The 21,869-nt window shown below is 42.6% G+C and overlaps 1 protein-coding gene across 3 annotated transcripts in view; it reads right to left on the bottom strand.

Annotated features, from left to right (window-relative positions):
• The window catches only part of FNDC3B (fibronectin type III domain containing 3B), a 376,606-nt gene that overhangs the window by 148,098 nt on the left and 206,639 nt on the right, over window positions 1–21,869 (bottom strand). For all 3 annotated transcript variants that reach the window (XM_070753641.1, XM_070753643.1, XM_070753642.1), the window contains exon 4: window positions 13,467–13,543. In XM_070753641.1, the coding sequence (XP_070609742.1) occupies window positions 13,467–13,543 (77 nt within the window). The remainder of the gene's footprint in view (window positions 1–13,466; window positions 13,544–21,869) is intronic.

The raw sequence follows: 21,869 nt of genomic DNA, 5'->3' as shown, positions 1-21,869 counted from the left end.
GGAAACCTAAAGGGAGAATGGCAGGAAACTTAAAGGGGGAATGGCAGGAAACTTGGCGGTCCTTTGTGCCGCTCTCAAATTTATTTATTTATTTATTGGATTTATATGCCGCCCCTCTCCGTAGATAGATAGATAGATAGATAGATAGATAGATAGATAGATAGATAGATAGATAGATACATAGATAGATAGATCTCCTTGAAATAACAACAGTAACGTGTCATTCTTTTCCTTCCATTCAGTAAACAGAAAAGGTTTTTTTTTAAGGGTAAAGGAGATCATCTCTATTTAACAAAGTCCTGATGCCATAAATTTCCATGATAACAGCTCACTCACAGCAGACATTCAGGCAGCCACCCTAATTATAGCAAGACATTTTGTAATTGTTTTAACAATGAGAATCTGAACGGAGATCAAAGTAGCACCAGCATGCATAAGGTACTTGTCCCTTTAAAGGGCACCTTTTGTTTTTGCACAGATTCAAATGCCAACGTAAAAGACTGGGTGAATACCAACAAGGGCCTTTTGTTCGATATTATTTGTGGCAGTTGATGATAGATAGAAAAGGCAAGGCGTTCAAAATCCAAGGAAATCAGACGTGTGAGAAAGCAAGACTTGACAGCCAAAGTCGACATCGTGACTTTTGTGGCTTATATCATTGTATGGAGTATATTTCCTATAAAAGAGCTGACTATAGATCTGTAGGTCAGTGGTTCAAATCTCATCACCAACTCAAGCCTTCCATCCTTCCGAGATGGGTAAAAAGAGCCGGGGTGGCGCAGCAGGTAGAATGCTGTACTGCAGGCCACTGAAGCTGACTTGTAGATCTGAAGGTCAGCGGTTCAAATCTCATCACCGGCTCAAGGTTGAATCAGCCTTCCATCCTTCCGAGGTGGGTAAAATGAGGCCCCGGATTGTGGAGGCAATATGCTGGCTCTGTTAAAAAAGTGCTATTGCTAAGATGTTGTAAGCCACCCTGAGTCTAAGGAGAAGGGCGGCATAAAAATCGAAGGAAGGAAAGAAGGAAGGAAGGAAGGAAGAAAGGAAGAAAGAAAGAAAGAAAGAAAGAAAGAAAGAAAGAAAGAAAGAAAGAAAGAAAATGCCCAATCTGGGAGAAGACAAATCTCATGTTTTTTCCCCAATCATGATTCTAAGAAGGGCAGCATAAAAATTGAATGAATGAATGAATGAATAAATAAAATATAGGTGCAATTGGTTCAAAATGCAGTGGCCTGCACGGTTTTGTGGTACTTCTGCATTGGCTGCAGATCTCCGTCCGAGTACAATTCAAGGTGCTAATTGTCACGTTCGAAATCCTACATGACTTGGGATCCAGTTACAGTGATCCCTCGTTTTTCACAGGTGATGTGTTCCAAGACCACCCGTGAAAAACGAATTTCTGTGAAATAGAGGAAAGATTTTTTTAATGTATTTAACAAGTATTTGGACTTTAAAAACCCACTCTTTGCATTAAACAGACATTCTATAATGTTTCTCAGCTGGAACTACATGTGATATCCTACCAGTTTCTTTAACAGAGTACAGTAGTACTGTAGAAGAATTTTACAGAGTTGATTCCAGAGGGCCGGGGCTGCCACAGAGAAGGTTCTTCCCCTAGGTCCCGCCAGACGACATTGTTTAGTCGACGGGACCTGGAGAAGGCTGACTCTGTGGGACGTAATCGGCTGCTGGGATTCGTGCGGCAGAAGGCGGTATAAAAATAATATAAAAATAAAAGCAAGCGAGAGAAAAAGGGACGAGAGGAGGACAATAAAACTCACGAAGCGTTTATTTATTTTTCTTGACCAAAAGGAGCATCTTGGGTCATCTCCAGGGGGGCGGGTTCTGTGTTGCCTAGAAAGTACTAAGTTGGGGTTGTTGTTGTTTTGAATGGAAACAAGAAGGCAAATGAACAGTGGTTGATGGTTGGCTTATTTACATTATTCCCTGCTGGAAAGTGTAAAGGAATTTGGGCTTGCAGAAAAAAAAAAGACAGCAGTGGCTGCTATCCAAAAAAATGTTGGGAAGAATACAATAATTTAGCAATTGAATTCTATAGTTGGAACAGTTGATGGGACAGTTGCCACTACAACAGGCTGAACCCCCAGAAAGTGCCAAGATCCAAGATGTCCTTGGCTTTCCAAGCTCAGCTGGTCTCCTGAAAACGATGTAGCTTCAAAGATTCTAGCTTTAGAGAAGGCTCACTTTGATTATATCCATGGGAATTCGATGCTCCATACATCTGTCCTTTTGGACCTTTACCCAAGGCTTCATAAAGTGATTGAATCTGCAGTTACTTCAGTCATAGATAATCTATTTAATTTCAGAGACTCATCCGTCCAATATTTCTAGCCTATAAATTACAAAAGTTCCCTCCATAATTTATCCCAAGAGGTTTCAACTATAGGGTTGAGCCAAATGAGGGGACGGGAGAATGCGCGGAAACATCAGGCTTCAAAAAAAAAAAGTCAGTCTTTTTAATTATTATTCAACTGCTAGATCTTCCTCTATCTCATTATTTCTAATCCTATTCCAATTATCCCAAGCCCTATTTCAATTATTATACACTTAGAGTGGATTTCTTACTGTAAATATATAAATATGAATTTTGTAGGTGCTTTTAAGACTTATTAAATGTTGTGCTTTAATTATATTATCTTGTCGTCCAAAGCTGCTGCGTGTGAATAAGGAAAGCGATGGTAATCCACCTTTGACAGAAGCTTGAAGTGACATTTACAAAATGTTGGCTATCTGAACAACATACAGTATTTTGGCTAAAGGAAGAGATACCCTGGGAGAAATGGATGAATTGCTGTTCCTTTTAAGACTGAATTAAGGAGATGATTGACAAACTTTCATTACATAATAACCACTCCATAGGTTAATTTGTAAGTACATTAGCAATACTCAGTCAATCATCTGTATCCCCAAACTGTCTTCTTTTGTGACATTTCAATTAGTCCTAACAAAGGCATTGATTTTTTTCCCCTAGTGATAAAAACAGCTTTTCATTTGATGTCCTGCATGAATGCAACTTGACATCCATATCTCCGGGACCGCCTTCTGCCGCACGAATCCCAGAGACCAGTTAGGTCCCACAGAGTTGGCCTTCTCCGGGTCCCGTCGAATAAACAATGTCATTTGGCGGGACCCAGGGGAGGAGCCTTCTCTGTGGCTGCCCCAACCTGATGGAACCAACTCCCCCCAGATATCAGAGTTGCCCCCACCCTCCTTGCCTTTCGTAAGCTCTTAAAAACCCACCTCTGTCATCAGGCATGGGGGAATTGAAATATTCCCTTCCCCTAGGCTTATAAAATTTATGTATTGTATGACTGTATGTATGACTGATCTCTTAAATTGGGGGATTTAGATTTTTTAATATTAGATTTGTTTATGCTGTCTTTTTACTGTTGTTAGCTGCCCCGAGTCTGTGGAGAGGGGCGGCATACAAATCTAATAAATAGATAGATAGATAGATAGATAGATAGATAGATAGATAGATAGATAGACAGACAAATGAATGAATGAATGAATGAATAAATAAATAAATAATCCACATGTGATAAAAATAGTTTTTTCCCAAACGCCATCACTCTGCTGAACCAATAATTCCTTCACCACTGTCAAACTATTCACTAAGGGTGCATTATCTATCTATCTACCTACCTATCTATCATATATCTATCTATTTATTGGATATATATGCAGCCCTTCTCTGAGAACTTGGGGCAGCTCACAACATAACAAAACAATACATAATATACATATCTAAAAAATCCAATTAATATAGCTAAAAATCTTTAAAATTGACATTAAAATCATTCATTCCCATTCACACAGCAAGACATACTACACTCATTGGCTAGGGGGCTAAGGTCTAATGGCCCCAAGCTTGGCGGCACAGATAGGTCTTTAAACTGTGGAAGGTGGGGAGGGTGGGGGCAGTGCGAATCTCTGGGGGGAGCTGATTCCAAAGGGCCGGGGCCCCCACAGAGAAGGCTCTTCTCCTAGGTCCCGCCAAGTGACGTTGTCTAGTTCAGTGATTTCAACCTTTTTTGAACTGTGGCACATTATTTACATTTACAAAATCCTGGGGCACACCTCCAACCAAAATGACACCAAATGACACTCTAACACAGTACACATTATACATATAGTTAATAATATAGTTTCTAAATGTATTTATACTCACTTAGTGTGAAACCTGGGCCTGTTTCAATGAACACAAAAGGGATATCCTGGCAGGAATGCCAATTTGGGGACCCACGGCACACCTGACCATGTCTTACGGCACACTAGTGTGCCACGGCACACTGGTTGAAAAACACTGGTCTTGTTGATGGGACCTGGAGAAGGCTGACTTTGTGAGACCTAACCTGGGACTCATATGGCAGAAGGTGGTCCCAGAGATACTATTGTTATCAGTCTTCTCATTGTTCCTATCAATAACCCATCTCCTCCCATTTATGACTGTATGACTGTAATTTGTTGTTTATAACGATTTATATTGATATTGATTGTTTCCTGATTGCTTATTTGTACCCTGTGACAATCATTAGGTGCTGTACTTCATGATTCTTGACAAATGTATCTTTTCTTTTGTGTACACTGAGATCATATGCGCCAGTGACAAATTCCTTGTGTGTCCAACCACACTTGGCCAATAAAGAGTTCTATTCTATTCTATTATAGATCACTGACAATTTAAATATGAAGACTTTATGTTTTAAACCCTCCAAACCAGAAACTCATGCATGAAAAGTGAATCCACATATGTTTGAGTTAAATTCTAGGTTAGTTCTCCTTTTCAAACGCATTGTTATTTCACACGTCAAGACACAGTTTTGCAATTTGATGTGCCATTCTTTGACAGCTCTAAAGAGTTGTCTTGTGCCATGCCAAAGGTCTGAGTCCTTAAATCCGGCCAAGCTTTGCCAAGTCAGTTGTGAGGAACCCATTGCTGAGCTCCAGCAATGTGAGCTTGCCAATGAGGCAGGCAAGACACAACTATTTATTAAGGCAACATTTGTAAACAAATCTTTCCAGCCTACCAAATGCTTGCGCTTCTTAAGGGCTTTGCTCCATGTTCTGTCACTAATTCCCCAGGGTGATATAGCAAAGAGAGAGTGTCATCCAGGAAAAAGATGGATCTTTCATTCCTTGGCTACACCGAAAAGGGAGGAAGTATCTCTGAAGCCAGAGAGGGAATCATCTTCTATTATTTTCCACTGTAAGCAATATTTTTAGGAAAGCCTCCCCTTCCTCTTTTATTGGTGGTTGGGCTGCTAGGACATACTAAAGAGCCAACGAGTCACGTAGCATCGCTGGGATTTGACATGGAGGCAAGCAGATTAAAAAGGGCAAATCTATCCTTGGGAATAGAGTGATTGCAACTTTTCTCTAAGTTTTTGTGAATCGGAGACAAGAGAGGACAGATCCTCATGGGGTCTACCTGGATGGCAGAAAGAAAAATAGCAGGGGTGTTAATATGCAGGGATGATGTTATCAGATTTACATCCATCCTTTTGTCCTAGAACTCGAACAAGCATGTGTATATTTCTTGTGCCTAGTTTCTACCACCTTGTGAGCCAGTTGGGCAGGAGTGGGCAGCGAGCAGGACGGGGTGGAACACAGTTCCACCGGCGGAAATGAAGCTGCATGCCCAGCTCCAGTTGACTGGCAGCAGTCACTTCTGGGATTTCCGGTCTCGGCTGGGCTGTCCTTTTTTAAAATTATTATTATTATTATTATTATTATTATTATTATTATTATTATTATTATTTATTAGATTTGTATGCCGCCCCTCTCCGTAGACTCTGGGCGGCTTACAGCAATGATAAAAACAATATATAATAACAAATCTAATAGTTGGAATCTAAAATAACAATAATACATTTAAAAAGTCTAAAAAACAAGAAACCCCAATATATAAAAACATACATACAGTCATCATACACAAAAAACTACATAGGCAGTGGGAGATGCTTCAGTTCCCCCACGCTTGACGGCAGAGGTGGGTTTTAAGGAGTTTACAAAAGGCAAGGATGGTGGGGGCAGTTCTAATCTCTAGAGGGAGTTGATTCCAGAGGGTCGGAGCTGCCACAGAGAAGGCTCTTCCCCTGGGTCCCGCCAAATGACATTGTTTAGTTGACGGGACCCGGAGGAGACCAACTCTGTGGGACCTAACCGGTCGCTGGGATTCGTGCGGCAGAAGGCGGTCTCGTAGATACCCTGGTCCAGTGCCATGAAGCGTTTTATAGGTAATGACCAACACTTTGAATTGTGACCGGAAACTGATTTTTCCCCCTGCTGCTGCTGCTGCTGCATCTGCGCTCCTCGCTTTTTTCCTCTTTTCTCCCTCCTGGCCTCGGACAAGTTTCCCTCTCTCCTGCCCGGCTCCCCTCCAGCCTCATGCAGCCACCTCCCAAGACCAGGAAGGAGGAAAGAGGAAAAAAGCAAGAAGCACAGACGCAGCACCAGCAGCAGGGGGGAAAAGGAGAGCCGAGCCATGCCAAAGCGGTCTGGGCTGCGGTCTTTTTCCCCTTGCAAAGCCCTCACTCTGCCGGCAGCTGGGATGAAAAGGCATCGTGTTCCAATAATAATCTTGTAACTCTCCCTTGGCTTTCCAATACTTTTAAATATCCTCCCTCCCATTCTCCTCCTCCTCCTCCTCGGAAAGCAGCAGAGAGATCAGCACCGGCAGCAGTTGCCGTGGGCCCTTTACCTCTGTCCCTCTTTTCTCAACAGCTGATCGGCACCTGTTCACCTAGCTACCCAGCCTGAGGTGGGGGGTGACCCAGAAAGGAGAGCAGGGGAAATGCGAAGCAAATTATCACCCCAGCGAGAAACACTGGTGAGGTTGTAAGTCAAGGACTTAACAGTTCACTTGAACGGTGATGATCATTCAAGCCACTCCCACGTGGTCACATGGCCAGCAAGCCACTCCTATCCAGTCACATGACCACCAAACCACACCCACAAAATATGCCACACCCACAGTGCGGCAGTAAAAATTTTGGCAGCCCATTACTGCAGTTGGGTCAAGAGAGATTGTCTGGTGCAAAGTCACCCAATAGGATTTCATGGCTCATGGATTAGACCTAAATCCAAATGTCTTGAGGTTATTGTGTGAATAATTTGGGGGAACGTTGCAGTTTGAGTTTGTTGTAAGTCTACCTGCAGTATCTAATAATATAGATTTGCAACAATAGCAACATCACTTAGACTTATATACTGCTTCATAGTGCTTTACAGCCCTCTCTAAGTAGTTTACAGAGTCAGCATATTGCCCCCAACAATCTGGCTCCTAATTTTATCCACTTTGGAAGGATGGAAGCCTGAGTCAACTTTGAGCCACTGATAACTGAATTGCTGAACTGCAGACAGCTGGCAGTCAGCAGACGTAGCCTGCGATACTGCACTCTAACCACTGCGCCACCATGGCTCCATCTGCTCCTTGTTCCCAGTCTTCTGGGACAACTCTGGAGGGAAGAGGTTGCATCTTGGAGTGTCCGCCAAGGAAAGGGGTTCTCTTCCTTCCTATGAGGGTGCTTTGCATTGGTACAGGTTGGGAGGAAGAGGTCCAGCGAAGGAACTGCCACCTTCGGCACTACCAGTATGGTCAATTGATTAATCAAATAAAATTGAATTGAATTGAATGGTACTACCAGTGTACCCTCCGAGATTGTGGTGGGCACGGGTGGCCATCGGCGTGAGATTTGGTTTCTGCACATGCACAGCAAGCAAAATCTCTTGTGAGTATGCGTACGCCCATTAGATTTCGGTGATTTTCGCCTATATTTTTGCTTTCGCTCCTGCGTAAAAGCAAATAAATCGGTGAAAATCACTGGAATCTCACAAGTGCGAGTGTCTTCATACAAAATTTCGCTTGCTGCACATGCGCAGGAGCCTAATCCCATGCGGGGATGTATGTGTGTGCATCAGGGGCGCACAGCTGTGCATGCATCCTGAAAATTGCTACCGGAACATAGCAGCTTACTGTTCTAGTAGCAGCCCATCGGTGGAGAGGTTGCTTCCAGGGCGCCTCTTTTTGGGGTGGCAAAGGGCACAATTCTCTCCCTCCACCCCTCTTCAACACCTACTCCAAATTGCTGGGATGGATCATTTATCAGTTTCAGCAGTGTATTATTTATTACTGTATCTTTTGACCTCAGGCTGGTCAGTTGATATTGTCAAGGTTCTATGCCAATTCCTGGATGAAGAACCTTCTCAAACTATTCTACAACAGTCAGAATAAACACACTGGATTCCAGCAACTCACAAAGGGTGCATGGGTTGCATTCAACCATGCGCTCGTGCATGGTTGCGCATTAAACTATTTTTTGCATATTTTCTGGATAATAAATCCAACCATAAACTGTCCAAAAACAGTGGCTTCATAGAATGCAAGTCACAAAAAAGTAACTGATTAACACATCCCAAACGTAGTAAGTTTTATGTATGCAACTGGTAGATTTCTGGCCCAGTTAAGTATATTATTAAACTCTGGCAAACAAAAAGATGAATAGCTAATCACGTCCTCCTGCATGTTCCACTGCCAACCAATGATCCTGCTGATCATACAGCGTATATAATAAATACAACATTTTAATCTGGATTTGCAATCAATGGAAAGTCGAGACAACGTTGAAGCATATTCCATCACAGTCCGAAAGCTGGCATAATAAAATGGGAAAAAAAGAAGTTAATGGCTTTTGTTTAGCAGGTTATTTCTCCATGGGGGTATCCGTTTTCAGCTCCATCTTTGAGATGTAGGCTTTTGAGGACTGAGCAAATTGAAGTCAAAATATGTTTTTCTTCACAAATTGGAATGTTCTTATTTCCTTTACATTCATATCTTCCCCGGGGCCAAAACAAACATGAGGCAAATTAAAGAATCACTCAATAATCCCATTAATTACCTACATCACTGAAGCCAGGCAAGAGCAAACCATGGAAATACAGCAATTATAACATCACCATCAACAAACAAACAACAGGAAACTTAACCAAGTGACTACTATGTGCCTCAAGCTGTTGTTTGGTATGAAGTTATTTGCAAAGCAGAACATTCATTTACCACATGGTGAGAAATAGATTTTGATTCGGGAGGGGTGGGAGAGATAATATATAGCCTTTCCCTTTTACTATGCAACCAGCTGTTTTATTTAAATTAAAAAAAAAGAGTTTTCACAAAACTTGCTTTGCATGGAACTTGAGAACAATGATAAGCAATTCCCAGGCAAATTGGGAACCGTTAAGCCACACAACTACAGAAAAGTTGCTTTATTCAAGATCAGATGTTTTCATCTATATGGCCCAGAGTTGAACCTACTTTGAGTGATTGTTATTCTCAAATTTGCACCAGCATGTGGGTGAAATTAGGGATTGCCCCAAATAAGACCTTGTCTTATATTTTTTGAACCCTGAAATAAGCGCTTGGCCTTATTGCCATGCAGTCAAAAGCCCTTATTATCTGGGGATGTTTTATTTTTGGAAAAACAGGGTAGTGCAATTGCAGTGTAGTGCAATCCTAGTCGACATTGAAAAATTAAGCATACTCGGACATGGTTGGCTCTGGCTGGGAAACTATCAGAAATCCCACAATTAGTGATTAAATTTAGACATCTGGGGTGGGGAAAGCTTCCTAGAAGAATGTAATGGAAAACCAAGTCCATCTATTGGCCAAGAAAATCTTATAGATACGTTCGTGAAGATATCAGAAGTCAAGTTTGACTTGATTTAAATTCATTCTTACATACCGTATATACTCGAGTATAAGCCGACCCGAGTATAAGCCGAGGCACCAGTTTTTGCCACAAAAACCTGGGAAAACTTATTGACCCGAGTATAAGCCGAGGTTAGAAAATGCAGTGGCTACTGGTAACTTATAAAAATGGAAACCAATAAAATTACATTAATTGAGACATCAGTAGATTAAATGTTTTAGAATATTTATTTTAAAGAAAACCAAAATTAGCTCTGTAAATTTAAAAGAAGGTAAACGAAAGCAATCTGGTAATAACAATAAATTAAAAAGTAAAAAAAGTAGCTTAATCAGCAACCAAGCTAAAACCTATTTCTAACCCTAACCCAGGGGTCTTTAAACTTGACAGTTTTAAGACTAGTGGACTTCAACTCCCAGAATTCCTGCACCAGCCATGCTACTTCAGGAGTAGGAGTTGAAGTCCACAAGCTCTAATTTTTCCAGGTTTGAAGACTCTTGCATTTCTAACCCTAACCCAGGGCTCTTTAAACTTGAGTTTTTAGAAGCCTGGAGAGAGTTCATGCTGTTTCCCCTCCCCCCTCTTTAGCTTGCTGGCTGGCTCGTTGGCTTGATCTCCCACCCCTGATCCTCCCTCCTCCTCCTCTCCCTTTATTGCCCCATGTGTTGTGCAGGGAAGCAGATTTGCTAAAGAGATCCACTTGGGAGGGCAGCAGGGAAAGGAGGAGGTGGAGAGCCAGAATAGCCCACAGCCGCGGGGGAGGAGGAGGAAAGGAAAGAGCTGCCCTCCTCCTCCTTCTCCTCGTTCCCCTGCTGCCGTACCAAGTGGATCTCTTTAACAAATCTGCTTCTCTCTCCGGCTGGAGGCTTCTAAAGCCTGGAGAGAGTTCATGCCGTCCCGGTCCCCCCCCCCTTTAACTTGCTGGCTCTCTCCTCCGTCTCCCTTTATTGCCCCATGTGTTGTGCAGGGAAGCAGATTTGCTAAAGAGATCCACTTGGGACGGCAATAGGGAAATGAGGCGGAGGAGAGCCAGAATAGCCCACAGCCGCGGAGGAGGAGGAAAGGAAAGAGCTGTCCTCCTCCTCCTCCTGCTGCCGTACCAAGTGGATCTCTGTAACAAATCTGCTTCTCTCTCTGGCTGGAGGCTTCTAAAGCCTGGAGAGAGTTCATGCCGTCCCCGTCCTCCCCGTTTAGCTTGCTGGCTGGGCGCCCTCTTGTGGTGATTCGGCACCCTCTTGTGGTGACTCGAGTATAAGCCGAGGTCGGGTTTTTCAGCCCATTTTTGGGGCTGAAAAACTTGGCTTATACTCGAGTATATATGGTAATTTTACTCCAATTCAGATCTTATTCAGATCTTGGCCACATTTTTAGTAATATCAGTTTTCATAAGTTATGGATTTATATTCTTATAGTACAAAGTCACTTCTTATGACACCATTATCTCTCTCTCTCTCCAAAGAAAGGATACTGCAAAATCCCCATTCCCTCCCTACTCCTAGGGGAAGGATACTGCAAAATCTACATTCCTACCCAACTCCAGGAGAAGAATACTGTATAATCTCCATTCCCTCCCCACTCCTGGGGGACAAATGCTGCAAAATCTCCATTCTCTCCTCACTCTTGGGGGAAGGATGCTGCAAAATCTCCATTCTCTCCCCACTCCTGGGGAAATAATGCTGCAAAATCTCCATTTCCACCCAACTCGAGGGGGAGGATATTGCAAAATCTCCATTCCCTCCCCAATCCTGGGGGACGAATGCTGCAAAATCTCCATTCCCTCCCCACTCCAGGGAGAGGATATTGCAAAATCTCCATTCCCTCTCCATTCCTGGGGAAAGAATGGTGCAAAATCTCCATTCCCACCCAACTCCAGGGGTAGGATACTGCAAAATTATTATTATTATTATTTATTGGATTTGTATGCCGCCCCTCTCCAGAGACTCGGGGCGGCTAACAATAATAATAAAACAGTATACAAAATAATCCAATAGTAAAAATGATTAAAAACCCATTAATATAAAAACCAAACATACATACAGACATACCATGCATAAAATTGTAAAGGCCTAGGGGGAAAGAGTATCTCCGTTCCCCCATGCCTGACTGCAGAGGTGGGTTTTAAATAGCTTACGAAAGGCAAGGAGGGTGGGGGCAATTCTAATCTCTGGGGGGAGTTGGTTCTCCATTCCCTCTCCATTCCTGGGGAAGGATACTGCAAAATCTCAATTCCCTCTCCACTCCTGGGGGGAGAATACTGCAAAATCTCCATTCCCACCCAACTCTGGGGCCAGCCAGAGGTGGTATTTCCCAGTTCTCCAAACTACTCAAAATTTCTGCTACAAGTTCTCCAGAACCTGCTGGATTTCACCCTTGCTTCCATTCCTTTCTTGTCCCTAAGGTCAGTTCTATATTTCTTTACAAGTTCAGCATCAGCAAAAGGACCATAACTATCTCATCCTGGAGCACTTAAAAGAAAATAAACTATGAAAGTCTACCAGATGGAAATGGGAGAGTCTTTTTAAGATAGGCAGAGCTTTAGGTGTCTTCCCAGATTTACAAATACTGTACAAATACCTGCTCAGTTGCTGAAGACTAGCGACACTATTAAGAAAATATTTCAGATCCTTCTGATCTATATGCTGAAAAGTGTGGAAATCAGTCACAAAATGTATTTGATTCTTCAACCAAGACAGAAAGGAAAAGCAATAAATGAAACCCTTATCCATTTTTGCAATGGAAATGCATTAAAGAAGAAACCATTGATAGTCAACCCAAAAGAAGGCATAATAAACATCTCAACTGACAAGAGTCAAAAAAATAGGAACTGTCACAATAAAAGAAGCCAAAATAGAATTACAATGGTACCACTACTTAAGAACTTAATTCATTATGTGACCAGGTTCTTAAGTAGAGAAGTTTGTAAGTAGAAGCAATTTTTCCCATATGAATCAATGTAAAAGCAAATAATATGTGCAAACCCATTAGGAAAGAAATAAAAGCTCAGAATTTGGGTGGGAGGAGGAGGAAGAAGAAGAGGAGGAGGACAGTCGCTGCCCAGACCAAATGGAGCGTTTCTTTTCTCTGGGCGCTGGCAGAAGTGTATTCCCTCTCCAACTGCCTAGAGAAAGGAAAATGCTTTGTTCGCTCTGGACTGCCAAAGCCTCCTTAAGCACCACCGAAAGGCTCCTTTGCAAGCCCAGAAAAGCCCGAGATGGCTGGGATTAAAGAGGGAATGGCAGGAAACTCAACGGGTCTTCATGCAGCTCTCACATTTCCTGGGAATTATTTCCAGCCTTGGGTTCTTAAGTAGAAAATGGTTCTTAAGAAGAGGCAAAACAATCTTGAACACCCGGTTCTTATCTAGAAAAGTTCTTAAGTAGAAGCGTTCCTAAGTAGAGGTACCACTGTACTCGAAACACCTGTCTTATAAACCAGTGTCAAAATTATCTCCCTTATGGCCTGAAAAAAATAAGGCAATAAACTGTAATGTCACAATGAGTAAGAATTCTTTCCCTACAGGGCAAAGAGTTACTGCTGGGAATGAAATCTATTGTTTTTTTAGATTTAGCTAGTCATTGTCCACATACGCTCACATCATGCCTTTGAATCCAGCCTTGAAAGCTTGACATTTGCCTGTTTTTCTTCAAACGAAAAGGAGAGAAATTGCAGAAATGCCATTACAGCGTTGGTGGAGATCACACAACCCAGCCATGCTACGTTCTCCTGATGAAGGAAACATACCTGCGATATATAACCTGGAGGCACATGTATGGGAGGAATAGATCCATTGGGGGACATCATGGGCACTTCTGCAGGTCCTGTGGGAGAGAAAAATACAAAGGAAAACATTAAATAACAGAGACAGAATTAATACTCAATGTAGTGCACTGTGCTGAACATTTCCGGGATAATTTGTTTTTGTTATAAAGATGTATTTTGGGGTTTACATAGAAGTCACGTGTTATGCATGTTTCACTGGTTGTGAGAATCTATCTTGAGTGGTTTTTGGGTAGATAATAAATAGAAACATAGAAACATAGAAGACTGATGGCAGAAAAAGACCTCATGGTCCATCTAGTCTGCCCTTATACTATTTCCTGTATTTCATCTTACAATGGATATACAGGCATGTTTAAATTCAGTGACTGTGGATTTACCAACCACGTCTGCTGGAAGTTTCTTCCAAGGATCTACTACTCTTTCAGTAAAATAATATTTTCTCATGTTGCCTTTGATCTTTCCCCCAACTAACTTCAGATTGTGTCCCCTTGTTCTTGTGTTCACTTTCCTATTAAAAACACTTCCCTCCTGAACCTTATTTAACCCTTTAACATATTTAAATGTTTCGATCATTTCCCCCCTTTCCCTTCTGTCCTCCAGACTATAGAGATTGAGTTCATTAAGTCTTTCCTGATACGTTTTATGCTTAAGACCTTCCACCATTCTTGTAGCCCGTCTTTGGACACGTTCAGTTTTGTCAATATCTTTTTGTAGGTGAGGTCTCCAGAACTGAACACAGTACTCCAAATGTGGTCTCGCCAGCGCTCTATATAAGGGGATCACAATCTCCCTCTTCCTGCTTGTTATACCTCTAGCTATGCAGCCAAGCATCCTACTTGCTTTTCCTACCGCCCGACCACACTGCTCACCCATTTTGAGATCTAATCTAGTGGCACCTCTACTGACGAACTGAATTCGTTCCGTCACCAGGTTCTTAAGTAGAAAAGTTTGTAAGAAGAAGCAATTTTTCCCATAGGAACCAATGTAAAAGCAAATAATGCGTGCGATTGGTGAAACCACAGGGAGGGTGGAGGCCCTATTTCCTCCCAGGAGATTCCTAGAGAGGCCCCACGGAGACTTCTCCCCGACTTTTCAGGCCCTGTTCCTCCCAGGAGATTCCTAGAGAGGCCCCACGATGACTTCTCCCTGCCTTTTCTGGTTACAGTTTCGGAGGATCAGGTTTGTAAGTGGAAAATGGTTCTGGAGAAGAAAAATCTTGAACACCCGGTTCTTATCTAGAAAAGTTCGTAAGTAGAGGTGCTCTTAAGTAGACGTACCACTGTAAATGACAAACAAATGATAGATACTTGGTCTGCCTCTCTCCTTGTAACAGTGTTGTTGTTGTTGTTGAAGCAACCACTAGTTCCAATATGCTCTGGCTTCCGTTTGTATTTTACACCTCGTGCGACCAATACTTTCCTTTTCACATACCTAGATGATAGTTATGTGCATGCACAACTATTTCTAAAGTAATGTGAAAGAAGCTAATACTTGAACAGCAGCCATATCTTTCCAGGTGCAACTAAAGAATGTTTCTGAGGATGCAGTAAGCTTTCTGACATTTCATAATTATAATTGAACATCTATGTCAACTTTGAACTATTTGGTTTATTATGCTTATATCCAGATCTGATTCACAAAGCTTGGGTATCAACCATGGATACATCCTGGTTTACATTTGGAGTAACAACACAAGGCTGAAAGAATCCTACTGACTTTCATGATTAATACGGTAAGTCTTCATCCAGTAGTAGTAGCGCTTATTAGGGTATACAGTGATCCCCCGAGTTTCGCAATCTCGATCTTTGCTAAACGCTATATCGCGATTTTTCCACCCGATGACGTCACTCCCTTCCTTTCTCATCTTTCTTTCTCCCTCTCTTTCTCTATCTTGCTTCTTCCTCTCTCACACTCTCTTCCTCCCTCTCTCATCTCTTTCTTTCCTTCTCTCTCTTTCTCTATCTCTCCCCCTCTTGCTCTCGAGCGGCAAGCGAGCAGCCGGGCGGGCGGGTGAACGGGCAAGCGGAGCGGCCGGGCGGGCAGGTGAACGGGCAAGCAGAGCGGCCGGGCGGGCGGTGCGAACGGGCAAGCGGAGCGGCCGGCCGGCCGGGTGAACAGGCAAGCGAGCAGCCGGGCGGGCGGGTGAACGGGCAAGCGGCAAGCGATCTTGGGGTTTCCCCTTTCCCTGGGCGGCGGGAAGACCCAGGGAAGGTTCCTTCGGCCGCCCAACAGCTGATCTGCTCCGCAGCGCGGCAGCAGCGAGGAGCCGAAGATGGGGTTTCTCCGTTGCCTGGGCAACGGGGAAACCCCATCTTCGGCTCCTCGCTGCTGCTGCGCTGCGGAGCAGATCAGCTGTTGGGCGGCCGAAGGAGCCTTCCCTGGGTCTTCCCCGCCGCCCACACGCAAACTCCACCATCTGCGCATGTGCGGCCATGAAAAAAAAGGGCGCGTATGCGCAGATGGTGTTTTACTTTCGCACCGCTATATCGCGAAAAATCGAGTTTCGCGAGGGGTCTTGGAACGGAACCCTCGCGAAACCCGAGGGATCACTGTATCTCAAAATCTAAACTGCACCAGAAAGTTTGCTGCACCAGAAACTGCATCAGCCTCTGATGTTGATTGATGCTTTACAATGGTAATAAAAACTTAGGTGTTACTACATATTACAAAATAATTCTGGAGAATTACATTCACAGGGAGCTATTCACATGTAATGATGACATTCAAAGAAGCATCTATAGTAATAACTTAAACATCTGAATGACTCAATATATCAGAATTATGATCCTTCAGAGATATGCTGAAGGTATCTGTTTGATAAGAGCTAGAGAAAAAGACTTAAGGGAACTTTTGCTGAAGCAGAAAGAACAGATAATGTCAACAGGCAATGACAGTCCAGTGGGAATTAAGCAGACAGGAAGGTGATTCAAACTTGATTTTCTGTAATCACAAAAAGTCACAGGGATGGTTTTATCATAGCCATTAAATAAATGGATGTCTACTATTTGACTATGGTAGATCTAGACCAAACTTAAGACTTGTGGACTTCAACTTCCAGAATTCCCCACCAAAAATGGCTAGGACCTGAAGTTCAAAAGTCTTAAAGTTGCCAAGTTTGGACACTTCTGAGCTAGAAAAAAAATACTAAACTGCAGAGACAGAATACTGACAACTTAAATATATGATGATATCAAAGCAATATGTATTCCAAGGATAATATCTCTCTGGGTAACAATGAAAAATTGATTCCTCCTAATTGTGGTACAATACTAGAGAAAATTGCTGAGGAACCTTGTAATACAAGAACAAACCTCCCTGCACTGCCTACAATCATCTTGGTTGGGTGTATAAATAGTCTAAACAAATGAATCTGTCCTGAGTGAAATAAAAGCAGATCGCTCACTAGAAACATCGTTAATGAAATTAAAACTTTGATATTTTACATCCATAATGGAAAGGCATTGACTAACGGCTGAGGTCCTTTGAGCTAAAAGCAACAATCAATAAAGCTGAAAGAGGAACCCGATGGCAGCTGGCAGGCGGTCTTCTGACCAATTTAGTCTGGTGGCGTTTGAAAGTTCTGGTGCCTCAACAGCTGATATTGGCAGGGGAGTCAGACTCCGAATGCCAGAGGAAGTAGGCAGTGAGTTGGTTGAGCGCTAAAGCTCAAGAGACCGCCTCCTGCCGAGACCGCCTCCTGCCGCACGAATCCCAGCGACCGATTAGGTCCCACAGAGTGGGCCTTCTCCGGGTCCCGTCAACTAAACAATGTCGGTTGGCGGGCCCCAGGGGAAGAGCCTTCTCTGTGGCGGCACCGGCCCTCTGGAACCAACTCCCCCCGGAGATTAGAACTGCCCCTACTCTTCCTGCCTTCCGTAAACTCCTTAAAACCCACCTTTGCCGTCAGGCATGGGGGAACTGAAACATCTTCCCCTGGGCATGTTTAATTTATATATGGTATGCTTGTGTGTATGTCTGTTAGTATATGGGGTCTTTTTTAAATCTTTAATATTTTAAATTGTTAGATTATTTATGATTTGTTTCTACGTGTTGTGAGCCGCCCCGAGTCTTCGGAGAGGGGCGGCATACAAATCTAAGTAATAAATAAATAAATAAATAATAAATAAATAAAAGCTGAACTTGGTATAACAGAGTTGGCCTTTTCCAGGTCCCGTCGACTAAACAATGTCGTCTGGCGGGTCCCAGGGGAAGAGCCTTCTCTATGGTGGCCCCGACCCTCTGGAACCAGCTGCCCCCTGAGATTAGAATTGCCCCCACCCTCCTTGCCTTTCGTAAACTCCTTAAAGCCCACCTCTGCCATCAGGCATGGCGAAACTGAAATAACTTCCCCAGGCCTATATTGTTTATGTGTGTTGTGTGCATGTTTTTAAATTATGGGTTTTTAGTTTTAAATTATTAGATTTGTATTACATTGTTTTGCCACTATTGTTGTGAACCGCCCCGAGTCTACGGAGAGGGGTGGCATAGAAATTTAATTAATAATAATAATAACAACAACAACAACAACAACAAGTTCAGAAAGGCTGCTTCCTTGGCTGTAAGCAGTAGAAAGAACAGAGCTCCAAGCTCTTGTGGCTGTTGTGTTGCACGAGCGCAAAAACTCATGCGTTGGTGGTAAGTTGTTGGTGGAAACAGCAAACAGTCTTTAATGGGAGAAAAATGCCACCTCCCGTGAGACATCTCGCTATGATCTTATTGGAAGTATGAGACTCAATGGTCACTATCATTGCCTGGAGCAAAAAGGCGAGCCACTACAATAAAACTGGGATCACAAGCCCTTCCAGAGGCCAGTATGAGATTTAAAAAATCCCCCCGTTAGCATTCCAGACCTCACAGGTCAAAGCTACAGCCTTGGCAGGTGGAGCAAGCTCTGTTGCCGCACCCTCACTCGACCCTGCATCTCAAAAATGACAGAAGAACACGCAGAGGAGAAAACTTATAGTGAGATGAATTTGATCAAATAACTTTTAACTGTCAAACCAAAGAGTGAAGATGTTATCCATGATGGGAGAACTTGACCACACGTCCTGTTAGTCTGAGGACTGAGTCAAAAACAGGCCTTAGAGACGGAAACATTGTTTTTTATAATTAACAGTTTCAGCCCTCATTGGCTGACAGACAAGGTCAACCCATCATGGATGATGGCTCCAACTATTATGGAGAACAATTTTCCTAAAGAATGGTGTTCCCTATGACAATCATGTACATATGATTCAGTTCACATCTGGCCTACTTGAAAAGAATGAATGGTACTAATAATATATGAAAATATGAAAAGCTATTAGCTTCTAAATACTAAAGAAATAAAAGAAGAAGCCAATTATTTCTGTGACTTATTAGCTGGCACACTAATTACTTTGCCTTATTGAGTGAATGGATTTAAATCCAGCAGCACAACCATGTCCTTCACGTTTTGCATCACTTTCCAGAAATAATCACAATTCCGCTATGATGGAAGTGGTCATATGAGTATCTTCCTTTTTTTTTCTTGGTCTCCAGAATGAAGTCATGTCTTATTTCAGGAAATTCTGTCTGATTAATCACCCTCTCATTTTTAATTCCCAACTTTAAAAAAAATACTGCAACATTTTTGTTTTGTTTTTTGCTGTTTCGCACAGATCACAATATTTGCTTGCTCATGTATCATTTTAACATGGTCATTAACTAATCCATTTATATTCTTTATTACTTTATTATTTATTATTTATTATTTTGCAGGAAACATCTAGGAAGAGTTTATCATTAATGCTGCCTTATGTTGTTCTGGTTCTCGTTGTTATTCTAGTCTAGCCTTCCTTAACCAAATAGGCTCTAGATTTCTTGGGCTTATTATCCCCAGCCAGCATGGTCAATGGATACCATGTTCTTTCCCTGAAAAATACTACAGAATTTTCTTTTCTTTTTACATGACAGTTTGAATGTAGTGTCATGTTTAAATTTTGAAATGTATGCTGTACTATTACACCTAAGATATCATTCAGGTTTTTTTCAGTATAAAATTTGGTTAAGGAAGTCTATGGATTTCTTTTGTGTTTTTTGTCAGTATTTTTTGTCATTAAAAAGAACAGCATTTTTTATATGGAACGCAGCCAAACACCCACTGCAGAGAATTTATCCATCACAACCATAATAAGATTTTTCGACTACCTGTTTCATTTGTCAAGAGTGGGCTTTAAAACTAAGCTCATGATCAATTTAACTTTCAGAGAGTTCTTAAATTAAAGCCCCAAAGCCTACACAAATCAAATAGAACAGTCAAACAAGATGTAATTTTCAATTCCATTGCATTTGACATGGACACCTGCTTCATTAAACTATGGATGGTTTACAAAATACAAAAGTCCCTTTAAACCGTTAAATATAATATAGAGTACAGGATTTTCTACGTGGCCTGCTTTAAATAATCTAAGTTACATGCTGCTCAATTAAGTTGCTTCAAGAAATGTTCTTAGTTTTAAATCATGTTAACAGAATAACTGACTGCGTAGTGTTGATGTGACATGGGCATATCTGGGAAAGCCCATGATTGCTCTCGCAGATGCATTTTGCACGATCTGGAGTTTCCGAACACTCTTCAAAGGTAGCTCCATGTAGAGAGTGTTACAGTAGTCGAGCCTCGAGGTGATGAGGGCATGAGTGACTGTGAGCAGTGACTCCCGGTCCTTCCTTCCTTCCTTCCTTCCTTCCTTCCTTCCTTCCTTCCTTCCTTCCTTCCTTCCTTCCTTCTTCTCAGTAAGTTAATTTCTCTTTAATGAGGTCATTTGTTCTCCTTTCCTATTTTGATGGCAGTATTACAATGCACATCATTACTGATTTGTTTGAAAACCGCAGAAAAAATATCCTCCAGGGGGTATGCGGATACCTGGAAAGGCACTTAAGTGCAAGTGATCTGAATGTGGATTTTTAAATGAAAACTGAAGTCTCTTGAGTCCTTTGATAATAAGGCGGCTTTAATGTGATGAATAAGAAGCTACTCTCCACCACAAATTATTTAACTGGCTGTGGAAGCCTATAATATTAAGCAGCTTTCAACGTGCTAATAAATTCAGACTCCAAGTGTGGATTTTTATGTGACCCATGCACAAGCAAGCAATCAGTAAGATAAGCAGAATCACGAAGTTTGCTGATATATAACAATAAATATACAAGTGCTGCAGAGCAGTGTCTCTCAATTATTCTATCACATGCATTGAGGGCCAGACAAAACATATGGGAGTCAAATTTGCTCAAATACAGGTAATCTTCAACTTATAATAATAATAATTTAATAATTTATTGGATTTGTATGCTGCCCCTCTCCGCAGACTCGGAGCGGCTAACAACTATAATAAACACAACATGTACAATCCAATAATAAAAAACAACTAAAAACTCCTATTATAAAACCAAACATACACACAAACATATCATGCATAACTTGTAATGGCCTAGGGGGAAGAGATATCTCAACTCCCCCATGCCTGGCGATATAAATGAGTCTTGAGTAGTATACGAAAGACAGGGAGGGTGGGGGCAGTTCTAATCTCCAGGGGGTGTTGGTTCCAGAGGGCCGGGGCCGCCACAGAGAAGGATCTTCCCCTGGGGCCCGCCAAACAACATTGTTTAGTCGACGGGACCCGGAGAGGGCCAACTCTGTGGGACCTTATCGGGCGCTGGGATTCGTGCGGTAGCAAGTGGTTCCGGAGGTAACCATTCGTCTAGTGACGATTCAAAGTTATAGCAGCATTTATAACACACTTATGGCCATCGCAGCATCCTCGTGGTCATTGAACAGAATTTGGATATTGGGAAACTGGCTCATGTTTATGACAGCTGCAGTGTCCCAGGGCCGTGTGATCAGCAAGCAAAATCAGTGGGAAAGCCAGGTTCATGTCACAACCCTGTTACTAACTCCAGTTGCGGCCCTACATGGACCGGGAGTCACTCCTCACAGTCACTCATGCCCTCATCACCTCGAGGCTTGACTACTGTAATGCTCTCTACACCTTTGAAGAGTGTTCAGAAACTTCAGATCGTGCAGAATGCAGCTGCGAGAGCAATCCTGGGCTTCCCTAGGTATGCCCATGTCACACCAACACTCCGCAGTCTGCATTGGTTGCCGATCAGTTTCCGGTCACAATTCAAAGTGTTGGTTATGACCTATAAAGCCCTTCATGGCATCGGACCAGAATATCTTCGAGACCGCCTTCTGCCGCACGAATCCCAGCGGCTGGTTAGGTCCCACAGAGTTGGCCTTCTCCGGGTCCCGTCGACTAAACAATGTCGGCTGGCGGGACCCAGGGGAAGAGCCTTCTCTGTGGCAGCCCCGACCCTCTGGAACCAGCTCCCCCGGAGATTAGGATT

The sequence above is a fragment of the Erythrolamprus reginae genome, chromosome 5 (genome assembly GCF_031021105.1).
Source record: "Erythrolamprus reginae isolate rEryReg1 chromosome 5, rEryReg1.hap1, whole genome shotgun sequence".
Lineage (NCBI taxonomy): Eukaryota > Metazoa > Chordata > Lepidosauria > Squamata > Dipsadidae > Erythrolamprus > Erythrolamprus reginae.
The sequence above is the reverse complement of the archived record's forward strand: the minus strand, read 5'-3'. Positions and strand labels throughout refer to the sequence as shown.